The 18,342-nt window shown below is 42.5% G+C and overlaps 1 protein-coding gene across 2 annotated transcripts in view; it reads right to left on the bottom strand.

The window, feature by feature from the left end:
- The window catches only part of POU6F2 (POU class 6 homeobox 2), a 291,478-nt gene that overhangs the window by 20,280 nt on the left and 252,856 nt on the right, over positions 1-18,342 (bottom strand). For both annotated transcript variants that reach the window (XM_080975858.1, XM_080975859.1), the window contains exon 6: positions 13,586-13,732. In XM_080975858.1, coding sequence (XP_080831984.1) covers positions 13,586-13,732 — 147 coding nt within the window. The remainder of the gene's footprint in view (positions 1-13,585; positions 13,733-18,342) is intronic.

Raw genomic sequence — 18,342 nt, 5'->3', positions numbered from 1 at the left:
TTGATGCATTCTTTAAAAATAACTCATGCTCTTCCATTCTTTTTCTGCTGCTCCCTTCAGATGATCATCAGGAGGAGGAAAAAAACCAGGCACCATTTCTGTGAAGATTCAGGCTCAGTTTGGATACGTGTGAGATAACAGGGATAGCAAATCTATTGAAAATGGTAATCTTTTATCTCCCTTTATGTCACCTTGACTGCATATTTACCCAAATTATAAAAAAGCCGAGGAACAAAGTGCAGTTTTGCAGGACAGGCAGCATAATGAGTGTGATCCAGTGGAAGTGAAGCACTATTCCCATTTATATCACTGGGAGAGAGTTAAATAAGTGCTTAACACCCTTATGGTCCTGAGATCCAAATAAATTTCACATATATTTGCAAAGACTAAAAAGAGAGGTTCCGGGGGGGAATTGTGGCTGAGACTACGAAAGGCATAAAGCTTATTAATGAAAAACTAATTGGGGCTCCCAGGTAATTCCATGTGAACCCATTACATTGCTCTTAAGGATTCTGTATGAAGGTGTATAGTTTCACGGAAAGGCCAACTATTTTTCTCAGACTTCAACACTGTAATGTGTCAACTGACACTTAACACCATAAAATAAAAATGAAATAACCTTAAGGATAACATTTTCTTCTGGTGTTTAATGAGATCCACTCTATTAACTTCAAAGAACCTGACAATGTTTGCTTCCCCTTTAGTTGATCAATTTTTAATTCCTTGGTATTTGGGGTGCCATGACCCTGCTAAGTCTCCATTTGTCTATATAGAAAAATAACTTTTGAAGTTTTTGTGTGTGTTAGAAATCCTTTCCTGCCCTCTTCTCTGAAGGGAAATATATCCCAGGAGGAAAATTGGAAGTCTGCCAAGCACAACACTAGCCTGGCTGCAGAAAACACCCTGCGCCCAGCGCAACGTTGGACAGGCTTGATTATGTCCTCAGTGCTCATATAGACATCATGGGAATGATTCCTGAACCTGAAAACTGTGCCCTGTGAATTGGCGAGCGGGGCAAAAGAGGAAACATTGAAGTGACAGCGAGGAAGAAAAGTTTAATATGGTGCTATAATGGGAACTAACCAATCAATAAGACTAATTCCCTCTGCCAAGAGGCTGTGCTCTCCCAGTACAAACCCTCAGTGCCACAGTATGTGAATTCACTTTTACTGCTTCCCTATCACTTTGAGTCTATCTGTCTGTCCATCCACCCATCCTCCTGAATAAGTCATGTCATGGCTTAATAAATATATCCTTGGGAGAGAGGCCAGGCCTCTACAGACTACGACTAACAAGTTAAAATTAAACTCCTTTTCCAGTTGGGCTGCAATGACCTATTTATACATTTTTCCTTGCCTTTTTCATCTATCTATATTTTTTATCTTTACATTTTCCCTGGTAACTGGCCTCTCTCATCTCTCTCTAAACTGTCTCCCTGATGTCCTGATCACTCTCTGCTCTATTTCTCTTTTCTTATCTCCTGGGTGGATGCTAATATGACACATCCAACCTCTAAAACAAACCATTTATTTTGAGAGCTGGCAATGTCAGAGTATTTGATGCATCAAACATTAAAATGAATGTTTATTTGGATATTGTGCCTGGATATGAAATTACTTTTTTGAGAGATCTGTTTTTAAAATGGAGAGGCATTCTGTCCTCTTTCCCAAATCTGCTCCACAAAACAGATGAAAGGAACTGAGAGCATATGAGCTTTTTGTGGAATGGTGAAAAAAGAGAGGAGCTACTGAGAGCATATGAGCATGTATTTTGATAATATTTGCTCCAATCTACAAGGAGCTGCATGTATGAAAAGCAAGCTTTGACATGTGTTTGCCTGTTGGGAATCACCTAGGCAAATGGCTACCATATGCATGATGTAAAGTATCATTTGGCAGACCCATGTCTTCAGATGAGGTCCTACTCCAATCACATTACTAGAAGAGTGGGAGGGATGGGGTACTGAGGTGCATTTGTTTAAATATATTAAAAAAAATGAAACAAATTAGCTGCATTTGTTTTATTCATTTTAGTTATAAAATATGAGTTGCTTTTAAAAAAAATGAATTTTAGAATGAAAAATACAATAGTGATTCTTTGTTGGGGGTTGATTAATTTTCCATTAGTTTCTGTCGGGATGCATTTGTCCTATTTTTCAGAAATGTGGCAGATCTGATTCTAAGGAGAATGCCTGGGCTTTTCAGGCAGAAAGGGATGTAAATCCAGAAGTTACAAGTAGAAGAAATGCAGCTGGATCTCCCAATGGAATCATTTGAAAGGTTATCTCAGCTGTGCATCTTTTAAAATTTCTTATAAAATGGGAACCAATCCATATGGATTTTTGGAAGTCTGATGCCCTGGGGGAGCTTGATAGCCTCAAAATGTTACAACACTCAGATGAAAAGCACCAAAGTCTGAAATTAAAAGCCAAACTAAAATGATAGGGAATTGTGAAATTCTGAATTGTTGGTGAAAACAAATAAGAAAAGGAAACAAATAATGAAACAGATTAACATTTATTAAAAGGAAAATTTAAAGAAGTAACTAAATGGACCCCCTGCCAGCACAACCTAGGATGGAGTGCATGTTGGAGAGAGATGCACAGAGGAATGGTCGCATCTCCCAGATCTGTCACGGTTACTCCTGCAACCCATCTCCCACAGGCTTTCTCCTCTATCAGAGCACCAGTAATGGAAATGAGGCCTGGGGAGTTGGGTGGGCTGCAGAAGAAAAGATAATTGGTGATGTGAGCACAAAATGCTGATGCTTGAAGGTATGGATCTGCCACCATTATCTGCATTTAGATATGCGATTAAAGCTGATAAGTCAACAGAATATTTTTTTTAAAACACAATCATGTACTGTATATGCCTACTCAGAAGTAAGTCCAAGTGGGTTTAATGGGCCCTACTCCCAAGTAGGGACACGGGTGGCGCTGTGGGTTAAACCACAGAGCCTAGGACTTGCCGATCAGAAGGCTGGCGGTTCGAATCCTCGCGACAGGGTGAGCTCCTGTTGCCCGGTCCCTGCTCCTGCCAACCTAGCAGTTTGAAAGCACGTCAAAGTGCAAGTAGATAAATAGGTACCGCTCCGGTGGGAAGGTAAACGGCGTTTCTGTGTGCTGCTCTGGTTCGCCAGAAGCGGCTTAGTCATGCTGGCCACATGACCTGGAAGCTGTATGCCGGCTCCCTCGGCCAATAAAGCGAGATGAGCGCCGCAACCCCAGAGTCGGCCACGACTGGACCTAATCGTCAGGGGTCCCTTTACCTTTACTTTACTACCAAGTAAGTGTATATATTGTCGGTGGTGGAGCTTCATGCTCTGGCACCGGGGGCGGAGACCAGGCAGGGGTGTGGCTGGTGCGCGTCCCAGGGGTGTGGCGCGTCTCCCGCAGGGGCATGGCACATGCCCTGGGGCTGTGGTGCGCCGCCTGTGGGTGCATGACGCCCTGCGCGGGCAGGGGTGCAGCCACGATGGCACCCCACCAGGATAATGCTGCCGGGGGCAGTGCTCTCCCCCGTCCCCTTTTCCTCTGCCAGTATATACTGTATAAGATTGTAGCCTTTATCAATTTTGACTATGCTATTATAATTTATTTATTTTTTTAAAAGTGGGCAGGAGGCTGCTCAGCCATGGATTTTGCTCTGGTTCTTGGTCAGGTCTTTCAAATGCTAAAGACTTCTGATCCAATGGAGTTTTCCCTTTTACCATTTATGAATGTAGCATTTTCCTTCATGGGATCTCCTTTGCAATCAGTACAACTTTGCACCATGAGTGTCTTTCACCATTGGCTGTTTGGCTATGAGAAGACTGGACACCACAAGCATTCAAGCACCTAAGCACTAAGGTAAATTGTATTAATACTCCTACCTGTGAAACCTAAGAGGTGGCAGGAATGGTGAACGTTATTATGTGAGGCCAGAGCAGAAACAGCCTCAGGCAGAGAGGGTCATCCTAAGGCAGTGAGGGTAAAGTGGGACTGAACAGCCTTAGAGGCGTTTTTGTGAGGTACTCTGCCTCAGGCAAGTATATTGATTTTAAAACTCACTGAAGGGTAGCAACAACTTGGCCATGGTTATGCTCTTTAAGCATATGTAGCATACATTTCTTGGCCACGCACAATGTGATTCAGATGCTGGCAATAATTTAGCTTATTCCTAACCACATGGCAAGAGAGAGGCTATACCACAAAGTTTCACCTTGCACTATATTTTTGCTTGTCTTGCCTCAGTGACCAAATTATTATTTTTTGAAGAATTGCTCTGGATATCCCCATTCTGTTCCAGACACATGGAAGAAAACAGGATTTTTTACAGGAATTTAAAATTCGCCTTTTAGGAACCACTAATTATGTTTATGAAACATTTAATTACTGAAAAGCATTTTCCCCTCACAGGACTAAGGACTAAGGCAGCTTAGAGATAAAAACAAGAACTGCTAAAAACATAGAAAAAAGCAATAATTGAAAAACAATTATGTGAGCACAACATAATTATGGATACCTACTCACTGCAGTTTTATTTTAATGAAAAGTACAAAGTTGAAAAAGAAGGCCCTGGTGTTTTTGTTCTGAAACAATGGAACTGAAGGCAGAAGCCACTGACTGAACCAACACATGATTCTGCCTTTATAAAAAAACCAAAAAACCCTCTGTACATAAAAAGCTGTCATAAAATTGTTATCCCTGATGACAATGGCAACCCTAATCGCACCCATTGTGCTTGATTTGTTCTTCCCCATTGCCCATAACTGGAATGCCGATGGGTGGGATAGCATTACTACCACTTACCTTGAAGGACCTGGTTCTAGTGAAAATGTGCACCTACACCAATCCTTGCCAAAGCTTTAAGCAGACTCACCACCTTTAGACTCTGATAGTAAATTCACAAAGGCTGCAGTCCAGTAGGTTTTTTTGAATGAGCACTTTTAGGGCTAGGTGCATAGATGACCTTGCTTGGCGTTATGTAGTTGGGTAAAGGTAAAGGTAAAGGGACCCTGACCATTAGATCCAGTCGCAGACGACTCTGGGGTTGTGGCACTCATCTCACTTTACTGGCTGAGGGAGCCGGTGTTTGTCCACAGACAGCTTCTGGGTCATGGGACCAGCATTACTAAGCCACGTCTGGTGAACCAGAGCAGCGCACAGAAACGCCGTTTACTTTCCTGCCGGAGCAGTACCTATTTATCTACTTGCACTGCGTGCTATCGAACTGCTAGGTTGGTAGGAGGAGGGACAGAGGAACAGGAGCTCACCCCGTCATGGGGATTCGAACCACTGACCTTCCGATTGGCAAGCCCTAGGCTCAGTGGTTTACACCACAGCACCACCCACATCCCATGTAGTTGTGTAAGGTAAAGGTAAAGGGACCCCTGACCATTAGGTCCAGTTGTGACCGACTCTGGGGTTGCGGAGCTCACTTGCTTTATTGGCTGAGGGAGACGGCTGTACAGCTTCCGGGTCATGTGACCAGCATGTTTAAGTCGCGTCTGGTGAACCAGAGCAGCGCACAGAAACGCCGTTTACTTTCCTGCTGGAGCGGTACCTATTTATCTACTTGCACTGCGTGCTATCGAACTGCTAGGTTGGCAGGAGCTGGGACAGAGAAATGGGAGCTCACCCCGTCATGGGGATTCGAACCGCTGGCCTTCTGATCAGCAAGCCCTAGGCTCTGTGGTTTAGACCACAGCGCCACCCACGTCCCACGTAGTTGGGTAGCCATGCCCAATTATAAAATACGCATGTTTCCTATCAGTTAAGCAGGGAACCTACATAGATGTTTCTTTTTAAAACGGGGAAATTACAATTGGGAAAGGATCAGGCCTTTTGCTTTTTCCATGTTTCGAAGCACAAAGCAAGCAAAAGCTGTTTCCAGCTCCGGTGAAAGTGATTTTGAAGCAAATACTATCACTTATGGTCTGCAGGTAACAGCTTTGGGCTGGGGATAGAGTATTATTTATAAGAGTTGAAAATGACTTAAGAGGGGCATCATTTTCCATGTTGTGCAGACATGTTTCTTTTGTCCCACTATTGCCATGGATCAAAGAGGTTGTTAAAACACAAGAACCTGTGAATGCTGCATAGCAAATGAATAAATTACGTATATGAATGTATGCACAATGCAGTGTCCCTCTTTTCACACCAGTTTCATCTCTTGGAGGGGGGATCCCCTTGCCTGAAACTGCATCAACCTGAAAATTTCATTTGGGGTAGTTCCATTGACTGTTGTGGAACTACTCCAGAGTGTATTGTCGTGCCTGCGTCCTCGTTATTCCATGAAAGTATTTCTGATGCTACAAGAAAATAAAAGCAATTGTGGGGAAACAGGACACAGGCACATTAAAAATGGTAGCCCAGAGTCTCTTCAAAAGAGAGATGCTTTGGTACTTTACAAATCCATCCATAAAGAGAGTCAAATCCTATTTTGTAATGCTTTCCACTCTTTTTTATTGCACATGACATATTATATTGTACCATGCAGTGCATGGTGACAAAAATTCCCCATCTTATTTAATTGTGATCCCTTCACTGGGTTTGAAAGGGGCTGCTTTATTTCCTTTGCTTTAAAATTTACTAGCTTTTTAGCTGATGAAGTATTTTATTTTATTAGTTGGGAGTTAATGCTTTACCAAAAAGCAGCAGCGGGTTGGGGGAGACATATATATATATTATATATATAAAAGGAACGAAAAGGCCCTTGGCTGTGTTAGGAAGGCCTGGGACAGAATAATACCCTTTAATAATGAGGGATAGAGCTATGGCTTTTGCTGATGGCTGTGACCGGCTCTGTGACCTGATTATGTCGCAGAGTGTCAGCAGCTGAGACACTACAAAAGCAAGTGCATCCCATCAAATCTATCTCCATTGTAATCACTCTTGCTGCTGAGAGGCTTGTTAGGAGCAGAGAACCATCAGGCCTTATTAGCACCATTTACCATCAAGATGCTCAAGGAGCCAATGGATGCCCTCTCTGCAGAATAATGAGAAGCAAAGTACTCCCATTATCAAACTGGATCAACGACACCATCCTGCATGCTTAGCCCCCTGAGCTAATTGTGGATTAAAGCTCTCTGAAGGCAGATAATGTTTGCTAATTAGTGGGAGCTTTTCATGAGGCGCTTTTCTCAGGAAGATTTTCCTACTGATGCATAGGTTCATGGCAAATGAATTCTGTGACATAACACCCATGAGTCTTTTGCTGATTGCTTTTTCTTTCAATTGCAGCAATATTCAAAACAATTAGTTTTTTTAAACTTGCACAATAACATAGTCATGCTAGCTGATAAAATTATTGGTGTTTGTAGTTAATACATGTGTTACTTTAAACCACACGAGGGCACTGTCTAGCAAGCACTTGTTTGTAAGCCTCTTTGTCTAAGTTAACTCTACCCCAAAAGCTGAGCCATTCCATTTGTTGTTCTCTTCAGACAATATGTCTGCTATATCTCTGCTATCACCAATCATCCTGTAAATCGTTCCTTCATGAATAAAGCCTTTGAACTCCAGAAACTGTAAGTGATTACTTCAGTCTAATTCTGCTAACCTTCAGACCCTAATTCTGCAAGGTCTGCTAACAAAAATGAATATTGTTATTGTCTTAAGAACACTTGGTTAATTGTTAAAATGAGCCAATCTTAGAAACCAGCCTGCAGCCCCTGTGTAAAACACACATACTGTCATTGAAGTTAAGTGGATTACTGAAGTGTAAGGATGGGAGAGGATGAATTGCATTTATCAGTGAAAACAGCAAATCTGGTAATATTATTTTAGGAATCCTCAGCGCAGTTGTGCATTTAGGTGTCTTCCTTTAAAACTTATCATTTTGGATAACCACTGGTTACATATATACCATTTGCAAAATGATGAGACTTGGTGCCCTCCTGTTCATGGCTGTGCTGGCTGGGACTGATGGAGTTGTAGTCCAAATCTTATGGAGGGCACCAGGTTGTCGAAGATTGCTGTACACTAGCTGTTTTCTCTGGAATGGTCATCATTTGTTTCATTCATTTTTTATGGAGAATCTAAAAACCGATGCTGCCAAACTGTTGCATTTCAGTGCTGTCTGCCTCATTTTTTCAGACCCTATGTGTACTACTTTAAAAGGGGGGGGGGAACTGCTTTAGTTGCAGCATCAACCTTTCCAGTGCAGTCTGGCAAAATTCTACTGCCAGTTAGCAGGGACCCTTAAAAAGCTGCTTCCTTCTTGCCCCTCTCTATCCCAGCAGTGTCCTTTCATTACATACTTCTTGTTCACTTGCTTAGAATTCCTTCATAGCTAGAAAAAAGGCCGGGTTCGCACATCACTTTAAACTATTGTTTGAAATAAATTAACCATAATTTAATATGAATAAGCAGCATGCTGTTACACCCTGCTCAAAAGCACACTTTGCTCCTCCCTGACTTCTTCCTCCATTGTGACAGGGAGGCAAGAGAGGTTGCTTTCAAGTTATGTGTAGCTTGCTTCCCCCAAACCAAACCATGAACAGTAAGCTAAGAACTAAGCTTGCCTTACCATTTATGGTTTGTTTGTGGGAAACAAACCTTGAGTGCTCGTTCACAACCTCTGGCTTATTGGGATAGCTCAGCCAATAGAGCATGAGACTCTTAATCTCAGGCTCATGGGTTTGAGCCCCATGTTGGGTAAAAGATTCCTGAATTGCAGGGAATTGGATTAGATTACCCTGGTGGTCCCTTCCAACAGTTCTATGATTCTATGATCTACCCTGGCTAAGGACAGGCAGCAGTGCGGTGAGGAACACTGCTTTAATTGCTGTGTTGCTTTAATGGGATTGTTTCATTGCACATTTTAATCGTAATTTATTTTAAATTATTCTGTATTTAGACAATGTTGTGCAACTGGTTTTTATGTTTTTTTTTTAGAGTCATCTGGGCACTGAGCAGTACCTAAATGAACAACAACAACAACAGCAGCAGCAGCAAAACACATGTGATTTTAGCAGTGTGCTACTCATTCACTTTAAGCCATGGTTTATTTAAAACCATGATTTAAAGGAGCCTTTTTCAGCCCACAACCCACGTTCTATTATGCACAGCCTTCTGGAGGCTGCCTGCCAGAGTGATCAGGGCCTGAGGCAAGAGTGAACAGAGCAATGTGACTCTCTCCTTTCCACAACATTCCAGCCATGCAAATACACGCAAACACATGCACACACACATTCCCGCCATCCATCAGGCAAGAAGCATCATCACAGCTCAAGGATACCATCAAGCCATTCAAACCTGAGGAGGTTGCAGAGTAGGGCCAGTGAGGGATTTGGCCTGGAGAAGGGACACAACCTGGGAAGAGTTTTGTGGGTTGGAGAGGCCCAGAGGTCTCATCAGCGCCAGCCAGCATGGTCAATGGTCAGTGGAAAATGGTAGTTATACTTCCACTCCAGAGCTTTAAAAATGTGTTAGTATCATGTGAAATTTCTCCTGAAAACCTAACTTTTAGTGAAGGCATTTGCAAGTTGGCAGTGCTGGCTTGCTGCAGGTTTCTCTTTTTAGACTGTCTGTGGTTGCAGTTGAATTAATTATAGTTGTGATTTTAGCACAATGAACAGCAGTTTCATTTTTAATTAGATCTGGATATGCAAGCCCGGTATATGAGAAGTAGGGTAGAAATAACACAAATAAAATCAGAAATGGGCAACTTTTAAAAGCCTATGAACCACCCACCCCAGCAGATCTCTCTTTCAGGGATTTAAAATATAAAGACAAATGATGCAGAGTGCCATCCTAAATTTATTAAAAGAAGCCCTTCACATAGATTTTTAACTGTTGCATGGCTTCTGGAGTTTTGTAAAAGTGAAATTCCGCCTACCCCTGAAACCTGTGGGATGACCAGATTTGGTTTATAAAATAAATATTCAGTGCCACTGTAAGTCTCCTACATGATATTATTCAAACACAGAACTCTGTTCACCCAACAGTTTACCACCACATTCCAATTATTTGCCTTCCTGGGAGAGCCTGAAAGAAGTGTGAGAAAAAAACCCCTTGACTGACAAACTGCCATGGTTTTATATTTCAGAGCCTTAAATTTACATCCTGCTGTCTAGTGCTTCCTGTGAGAGGAGAGTTTGCACTATTTCTGAAGCACAGATATAAACAAGCAACGTTTCTGGATGGAACTGATCTGACTATGAGTTATAGGCATTACAACCAACTTTTCTTCCATTCCAATACTCTGCCCCTAACAGAAATCTTAATAGGCTTTTGAGAGCCTCCATTTAAAGCTGGCTGCATAAAATGATCCTTTGATGAAAAGGGATTGAAACAAGGGTTAAAGTAGACACTGAAAGGTTATTGTAGAGGGCACAATGGTCGTGCAATCCTCCTTTAATATGTGTGGTGTGCACCTGCGATAAGATGATTCATTAGATAAGGCCTCACTTTGACAAGCTCCATCGTTCAACCCTCGGGGTAGTGATGGAACAATTCTGTACCCACCCAGTAAATATAACAAGGTCAGCATTTTTTCCTTGTGGGACTTATATGATGAGGAGAGTGAGCTCCAGATGTATCTTTGCTTATGCTCTATGTTAATAATAAGTTTTCAAAAAGCAACCCCCAAAACATGATGCTTGAGGGTGCTCCTTTTAATATTTAAACACACTGGACAGAATAAATAAATGCCACTTCTGTCTCAGATAAGTAAATTGGTGATATCAAATCACAGAGAAGAAGAATTTATTGCTTCTTCGTTTTTGAATTATATGTCAATAACTGAGGAAGCACAAATACTATACAATCACTGGTTTCAATGACTGTCAATAATGATACTCAGTGCTTTTTTTTCTGGGGGGATGCAGGGGGACGCACACCCCCTAAACATTTTGTGAATCTAAGTTTGGCCTCACTGAGGGGCAGTATTTCAATATGACTAGGAAAATGAGAGTACCCCTAAACATTTTTTAAGAAAAAAAGCACTAATGATACTATAGCTGTGATTTCAAGTTATTAAAAGTAATGCTGGGAATAAGCATTTACAAGAAGTTGGAGGGGTTTTGGGGTGCCTGTGTGAGGTCGCCCCGCCGTGGTTAATAGAATACTGGGAAATTATGTTTAATTAGTGGGCTTCAGCAATGGTGTGACTATTATATGAAGAGAAGTAATATCAAGAAGAATTATACAAATGAAGGCGGTATGTCATTTACTTGCAATCAAGGCTGCTAAAAGACTCCTTGAGGAGAATCCATTAGCTTGCTTTCCACCTAAGCCCAAGGGGCACAGGTTAATTCTGGAAGAAAAGGAGACACCAAGTTATGTGCAGTGGGTTGGAGAACTACATGTTGCTTCATGTTCCTGGGGGAAGTAAAGGAGTGCCTCACGTTAAAATGAATTGCCAGACCAGGGAGGCCTTCAGCAGCTCCTCTAGGTCAGATGTAGATGCGCCATCATGTGTGGGTAGGATTATGGTGAACAATTAAAATAAATGTAGTAATATGGAGTTAAATACTAAAGGCTAGTCCATTGCTCTATTGCAGGGGTTTTCTTTGCTCCATAGGTAAAGGGACCCCTGACCATTAGGTCCAGTCGTGGCCGACTCTGGGGTTGTGGCACTCATCTCGTTTTATTGGCCGAGGGAGCTGGCGTACAGCCTCCGGGTCATGTAGCCAGCATGACTAAGCCGCGTTTGGCGAACCAGAGCAGCGCATGAAAACGCCATTTACCTTCCCACCGGAGCGGTACCTATTTATCTACTTGCACTTTGACATGCTTTCGAACTGCTAGGTTGGCAGGAGCTGGGACTGAGCAACGGGAGCTCACCCCGTCGCGGTGATTCGAACCGCCGACCTTCTGATCAGCAAGTCCTGGGCTCTGTGGTTTAACCCACAGCGCCACCCTGTGGGTTTCCACCTTCTTTGCTACATACCTGGTCTTTATTATATGAAAGAAGCAGGATGTGCAAAAAAATGAGCTGTGGAATGATCCTGTTCAATGTTCTAGCCAGCAAACCATCCCCCCCCAGGATATTTTATTTCCTCTCCAGCTGATTTCCCATTTCCTCATCAACAGTATTGTGTGCCCACAGAGCATGCTCAGCCCATACTGTGATGTTTTGACTCACTCATTTGTCATAGCCCTCCTCTGAACATCTGATACCGCCTTTCTGTTTTCAGTGGCCCATTGTTGGTTGTCATCATGTCCCACTCAGCTCACCAGCTGAACTTGCTATTAGACAGTGAATGAGGCATCAGATCAAGGTCTGCATTTTAAAATGAGCTTAAAAAATATATTTGCAAATGTTTGTATGTTTTATGCCAGGCATAAAGCAGCTGGCTGAGTACTCTGGCAGTTGTAGATCTTCTTGATCAAGGGCCCCCCTGATTTCTAACAGGAGACACGTTTCTCAAAGTTGTAAAAGGGAAATACAGGCTGGGGGCAAAGGTTACATTGACCCTACAAATTACAGAATACAATCAAGCTGCAAAAACACTAATTAAGAGTTGGTAAATAGTAAGTTTTATTGTTTAACAGAAGACTCGAGTCATATTTTCCTAAGGTTAAAGGGCAAGAGCTAATGGGAACAGCAGCTGGATAGGAAAGCGAGTTGTAAATTGAAGAGGCTTGCTTTTGGAAACTGTTTTTACTAAGTTCCTTTTCTTCTAGAAATCTATCTATGTTATGTATGAAATATATTGGCTTAAATGTAATTATGCAAAGGATTTAGATAGTAAGAAATGTTACATTCTTATGTTAGATTCTTATTTCATTGATGGTGTGTGAGAAGGTGAACCCAAGATCTCTGTTTAAGATAAAAATTAAAACCATGAGCCATCTGTTTTAGCCATCTGTTTTGGAGTGAATAGGGCAATAGGGCAATAAGTCAAAGATGATCTGATAATTAAGGTGCCTTGTCGAGGCAAATGTAAGATATATGGCTACTTGTCTGCCATTTATGGATAGAAGGAAATATAGCTCTTTGTCTCCCATAAAAGGTAATAGGAAATGGGTGTATCTTTTATGATTGGTTCTAGCAAACAGCCAATAGGAATTTCAACCAGGCTGATTGGACAGAGGCAGCCAAAGGAGGAGCAAGGGGGCTGGGCTGAGGAAATATAAGTGCTGGCCATCAGGGCTGGAGTGGGCAGAGCTTTGGTAACCATATACCACTGTGTCTCTCATTTATTTGTCTGACAAATAAATTATTATTTTAATTTCTCTATTGCTGCGTTGAATATTTCATTCCAGCTAAGCGTTAACCACAAGCAGGGTGCTACAATTTCAATAAAGTTGTCTGATCTCATCACGAGCTTAAAGGTACTTAAAGGTATGTCACCTACATGTGATCAGGGTAGGTAGCAGCTACTGTATTGTGCCCTCATGTGGCCTGCAGCGCGCACACACACAGAATATATTGTGTGATGAGAGGCCTAAACACATGTAGGTACTGTATGAAACATAGTTCTTGTATGAAGAGCTGACACTTTAAAGAGGACTGGACTGAAGAATGATTTATTTAAGTCTACTCACCCACCAATAAATGTGCAGCTAGAAATTGCGGTCATGTATAAGGAATTCATTTCTACCCCAAATCAATATGCCATATGAATTCACTGTTTCCTCCTGTCTTCCACTCACCTGTCCTTGTGCATTAGTGACTAGTTGACCTGTGACCCCCTGTAGACCGGAGAGTGCATTGCCAAAGGCCTGCGAGCTGGCTATGGAGCCCATGGCGGCGGCTGCCGCTGCTGCCGCTGCTTGGCTTGCTAGAGGATTATTAACCAGCTGGAAAAAAAGGAAGAAAAGAGCAATACGTAAGGCCACTCATAGCAACTCAGCTGCTACATACCTATATACTGCTAATGGATCTTAGGGTATCAGCATGATGGGAAAGTACCGTTGATCTGAAAATCTCACAGTGTTTAGAGAGCCTGTTAGATTATGAGCATTATCGGCCAGTTTGAACCCAAACTCTTTACAAATCCTGATAGGATCAGCTGAAATGATTCCACATGAAGTGACTCATTGTCAAGAGGAACATGCCCAAAGAATCTTTTCCATCTGCAGGGACTTCTTCACTTGAGGGTTGTTGTTGTTTAAATTTATATAGCCGCCCTTCATCCGAGGATCACAGGATGGCTTACAGTTTAAAAACACAAAAATACTTAACATAATAACAAACAAAACAATACCCCCAGCATGGTTTAAAAGGCCATAGGTTGTTTAACTGGCCAAATGCCTGGGACAAGAGGAATATTTTTTCCTGGCACCTTAAGAGATGTAATGAAGGCGCCAGCTGAGCTACTGCAGAAAAGGCCCATTCTCACATTGCCACCCTCTGAACCTTTCATGGAGGAGGCACATGAAGAAGGACCTCAGATGATTGCAGAGTCTGGGTCGGTTTATATGGGGAGAGGTGGTCCTTGAGTTACTGTGGTCATGAGCTGTTTAAGGCTTTAGAGATCAAAAGCAGCGTTTTGAATTGGGCCGGGAAGCTAATTGGCAGCCAGCGCAGTCAGGCCAGTATCGGTGTAATATGATGAAACCATCTTGCCCCCGAATTCTGCACCAGCTGAAATTTCCAAACCATCTTCACAGGCAGCCCTACATATATCGTATTGCAGTAATTCAGCCTAAGATAGGGGGTACAGCTGGGCCACCAGCCGAAGCTGATGGTAGGCGCTCCATGCCACTGAGGCCACCTGAGCCTCAAGCAGTGGATCCAGAATGGACCCAGAAGGACCCCCAAGCAGTATACCCACTCCTTCCGAGGAAGCACAGCCCAGGGGTCTCCAAGCTTTCCTTGCCTTGGGTCGGTGTCTCGAGTGAGGGTGGGGGAGCGCGCGCTGTAAGCACACACTATTTTCGGTGCACTTACGGGTTGGAGGAGCACCAGAAATAGCTTGTGCGCATGTGCACAGGCCTCCTCCGACCTGGATGTGCACCAGAAATAGTGTTTGCGCATGACCCTATTTTCGGTGCACATCCGGGTTGGAGGAGGCCTGTGTGCATGCGCACAAGCTATTTCCGGTGCTCCTCCGACCCGGAAGTGGGTCCCCGAGCTGCAGGTGGCAGCAGGCGGCGGGCCGGATAAACGAGTCCCTCTGGCCTTATCCGGCCCCTGGGCCTTAGGTTGGTGACCCCTGGCATAGCCCCATCAAGAGCAGGCAACCTTCCATCCACTTGTATAACCACCCACTAACAGTGCCTCAGTTTTATCTGGACTGAGCTTCAGTTTGTTGGCTCTCATCCAGTCCATTACTGAGGCAAGACACTGGTCCAGCACTTCCACTGCCTCACCTGCAGATGTAAAGAAGTAGGGCTGTGTGTTATCAGCATATTGCTGACAATGTACCCCAAAACTCTGGATGACTCCACTTAGCGGTTTCGTGTAGATGTTAAATAGCATGGGGATGAAATTGAGCCCTGAGGAACTCCGCATTGAAAGCTCCACGGGGCTGAAAAGCACTCCCCTCTGGGAGCGACCATCCAAGTAAGCACAGAACCACTGCAAAGCAGTGCCACCCGCCCTCAACTCAGACAGCTGCTTAATTCTCACTAAATTTTAGTAAGTTAGTATTATTATTATTTTATTAATTGCCTTCTAAACCACCACCTCAAGGTGATTTACACAGAAAATAGTTAAACACAGTTTAAAATAAAAAACAAATAAGACTAAAACCCTGAACAATATTCTGTTTTCTTAAAAGTACTGTGCACAGTGGTTTGACACAGGAAATTTGCGGCTTCCTAGGATTATAATAATCAATTCACATGTTATTTAATACTTTTTCCTACCAAAGAGAGGAAACCTGTTTTTGCATTTAAATTTAGTAGCTTAACATCATAGAAATATGTAGACCATAATATCAAAAGGTTTGGTTTTTCCAGTGACTTTAAAAATAGCTGGTTTTCACAGATATCTGCTCATTATATACATTTGTTGTGGCTGAGATATTTGCTGTCTAAATCTACTTAAAATCAAATCTACTGCTCTCAGGAATAAGTTCTGATAGGGATATAGCTGATGCAACCTGACTTGATTCAATATGAATTGACACAACCTGAGGTGATGAGAACAGCATATCCTTCAACATACATCCTGGTTCCACTCATTATGTGGTAAAGATTATGGGTGGTCTCCAGCCATTTTTAGTGTGATCAAATTAGAAACCTAACCAAAATGCTGCCATCCCAAAGCAGCCCTGAAACAAGTGATTCCCAGCTGTAAATGTATTTAAGCAGCATTATTTTTAAAAGAGTGTTCTTTTGTGAGGATGTTGTTGCATATCCACATATGCTGATAACGTATGATTAGGATATAAATGTGATAGAAGAAAGTTAAGGAATGCTTTTGGGACCCGGTCCAGACTCACATTATCAGGGGAAAGGGGTGCATATTTGCTGGTCAAATATGTAAGTTGATAAATTACTAAGAAAATAATAATTTATTTCCGCTCAGTCTGCTAACATGGTCAATGCACAGAAGAGAGCCATAGCTAATCTCCTGTTGAGAACAGGAATATATGTAAAAATCTTGATCCAAGAAAGACAATCATATTTTCCGATCTGTTTGAGATTCCCTAACTGTGTGTCTTATTTTGTATGTTAATTGATTGTTTGATTGTGAGATCTGTTGATTGGATCAATAAATTCATTGATTGACATACATTTTGAAATGCATTATATCTAAGGCATTTTATGCGTATACCTAAAAAGGCAAAGTGTCATTGCAGGCCATCGGTAGTGTTTGGGTGCCACTTGATGAATCAGGGCACAGGGTTAATGGCAAGAAGATCTTTGTTGGGCTGGGTCCTTCATTTTTGCAGCTTTTCAGACCTTCATACTAGTCATCTATCAGAGCACTGTACAGTAACAAACACAATTTCATGAGTCATACTATATGATGGCCAGGCAGCGATACTAACCATACAAGAGTGTATCTAACTAACATGCTGGATCAGAATTATGTTTGGGGCCGACACACAAAATAAGCACAATACCTGTGATGTAGCGCTGGCACAAGTGTGTGTGTGTGCAACTTCCAGGTGGTGCTTTGATGATGCAGTAACTCAGGCGAAACAAAATGTACAAAAATTCCAATTCTGATTTTATTTGAATATTGTGCAAACATTCTCTCTCTCCCTTTGTCACCACTGGGCCTACAGCTCTTGCTTTGGCACCCTCAGCCGTTCCCAGGGGTGTCAACTTGAATAAAATAGTGTGGGGGCCCAGATAAACATTGATCACATGATGCAGTGCACACAGATCATTTGAATGGGAATTCCTATCAACTTTGTGGGGGCCTGGCCCCCTCCAGTCTTTTATTGTGGGGGCCTAAACCCCCAGGGCCCCAGGAGTTGTCTCCTATGGCTGTCCCTGTTTCCTCCCTGGATCTGCTGGATCCTACAAAGATCCCACAAGATCTATACAATCAAGGATTACACCAATGAGGATGTCACTGTAGGAAAATGAAGGCAACTGAAAATGAAGATAAGTGAGGTCAATGTGGATGAAGAAATTAATATTTCTGAATTGAAGAACTGCCAAAATGGTGAGCTGTTTAGGGTTCTGTGAAAAACTGAGTAGTTTTGACTCAGATTCAGGTGAAATGAGAACAAAGTTAGAATCCAAATAAAGAAATACGTATACAATTCTTTGTCAACAAAAACACCCTATTTGTTTTTGTGCTAATTAGAACGATATTGTCCCAGGCTGCAATTTTTGCTCAGCTCTAGAGGCTGAATGTCATACGAATGATTCTGCTATAACTGGAGCTGTATATGAAGGGAATGTCCAAGGATTGATGTGGAAATTGTTTCCACAGAGAACCCTCCCTCCTCTGCAGACTTTCATGAGATTCAGTGCCAGCAAGACACCTACTGCCAAAATGAGCTCCAAGTCCCGCTACGGATGCTGCTCTGTCAGGGGTCTATTAGAGAGGCTACATAGGGCTTACAGTTACTGGGTAGGGTTGGGACCAGTTCAATTTCAGGCCTTAACAACAAGGTAATTTCAGGTGGAGTTTTGTTAAAGCTATTTTAAGAAGCTCAGGAAACGGCACACCGGGTGTTCTGAATTCTTAGTGTTCTTGAATCCTTAATGTATTTTGTGCAACTTCTATCTGTCACCCATTCATGCTCCAAAGCTGAATTTATTTAATTTTTTATTGCATTTTACTCTTGTCAGCTTTGTTCAGTCAAAGTCACAATTTGGAAATCTTTTGATGAGGACGGTTGCAGCATGAACAGAGCACCCCTGAGAGCATGAGTGTCAGATCAGGGTCAGTGTGGGAAAAGTACTGGTTCCTTGCTCCCTGGGCCATCATTACTGTTAATATGAGGAGGGAACTGAAGGTTTGTCAAACCAGCCAGAAAGCTGTAATGAGTAACTTG

The sequence above is a fragment of the Podarcis pityusensis genome (assembly GCF_964106645.2).
Source record: "Podarcis pityusensis genome assembly, chromosome: 12".
Lineage (NCBI taxonomy): Eukaryota > Metazoa > Chordata > Lepidosauria > Squamata > Lacertidae > Podarcis > Podarcis pityusensis.
This window is presented reverse-complemented; position numbering and strand designations above follow the sequence as displayed.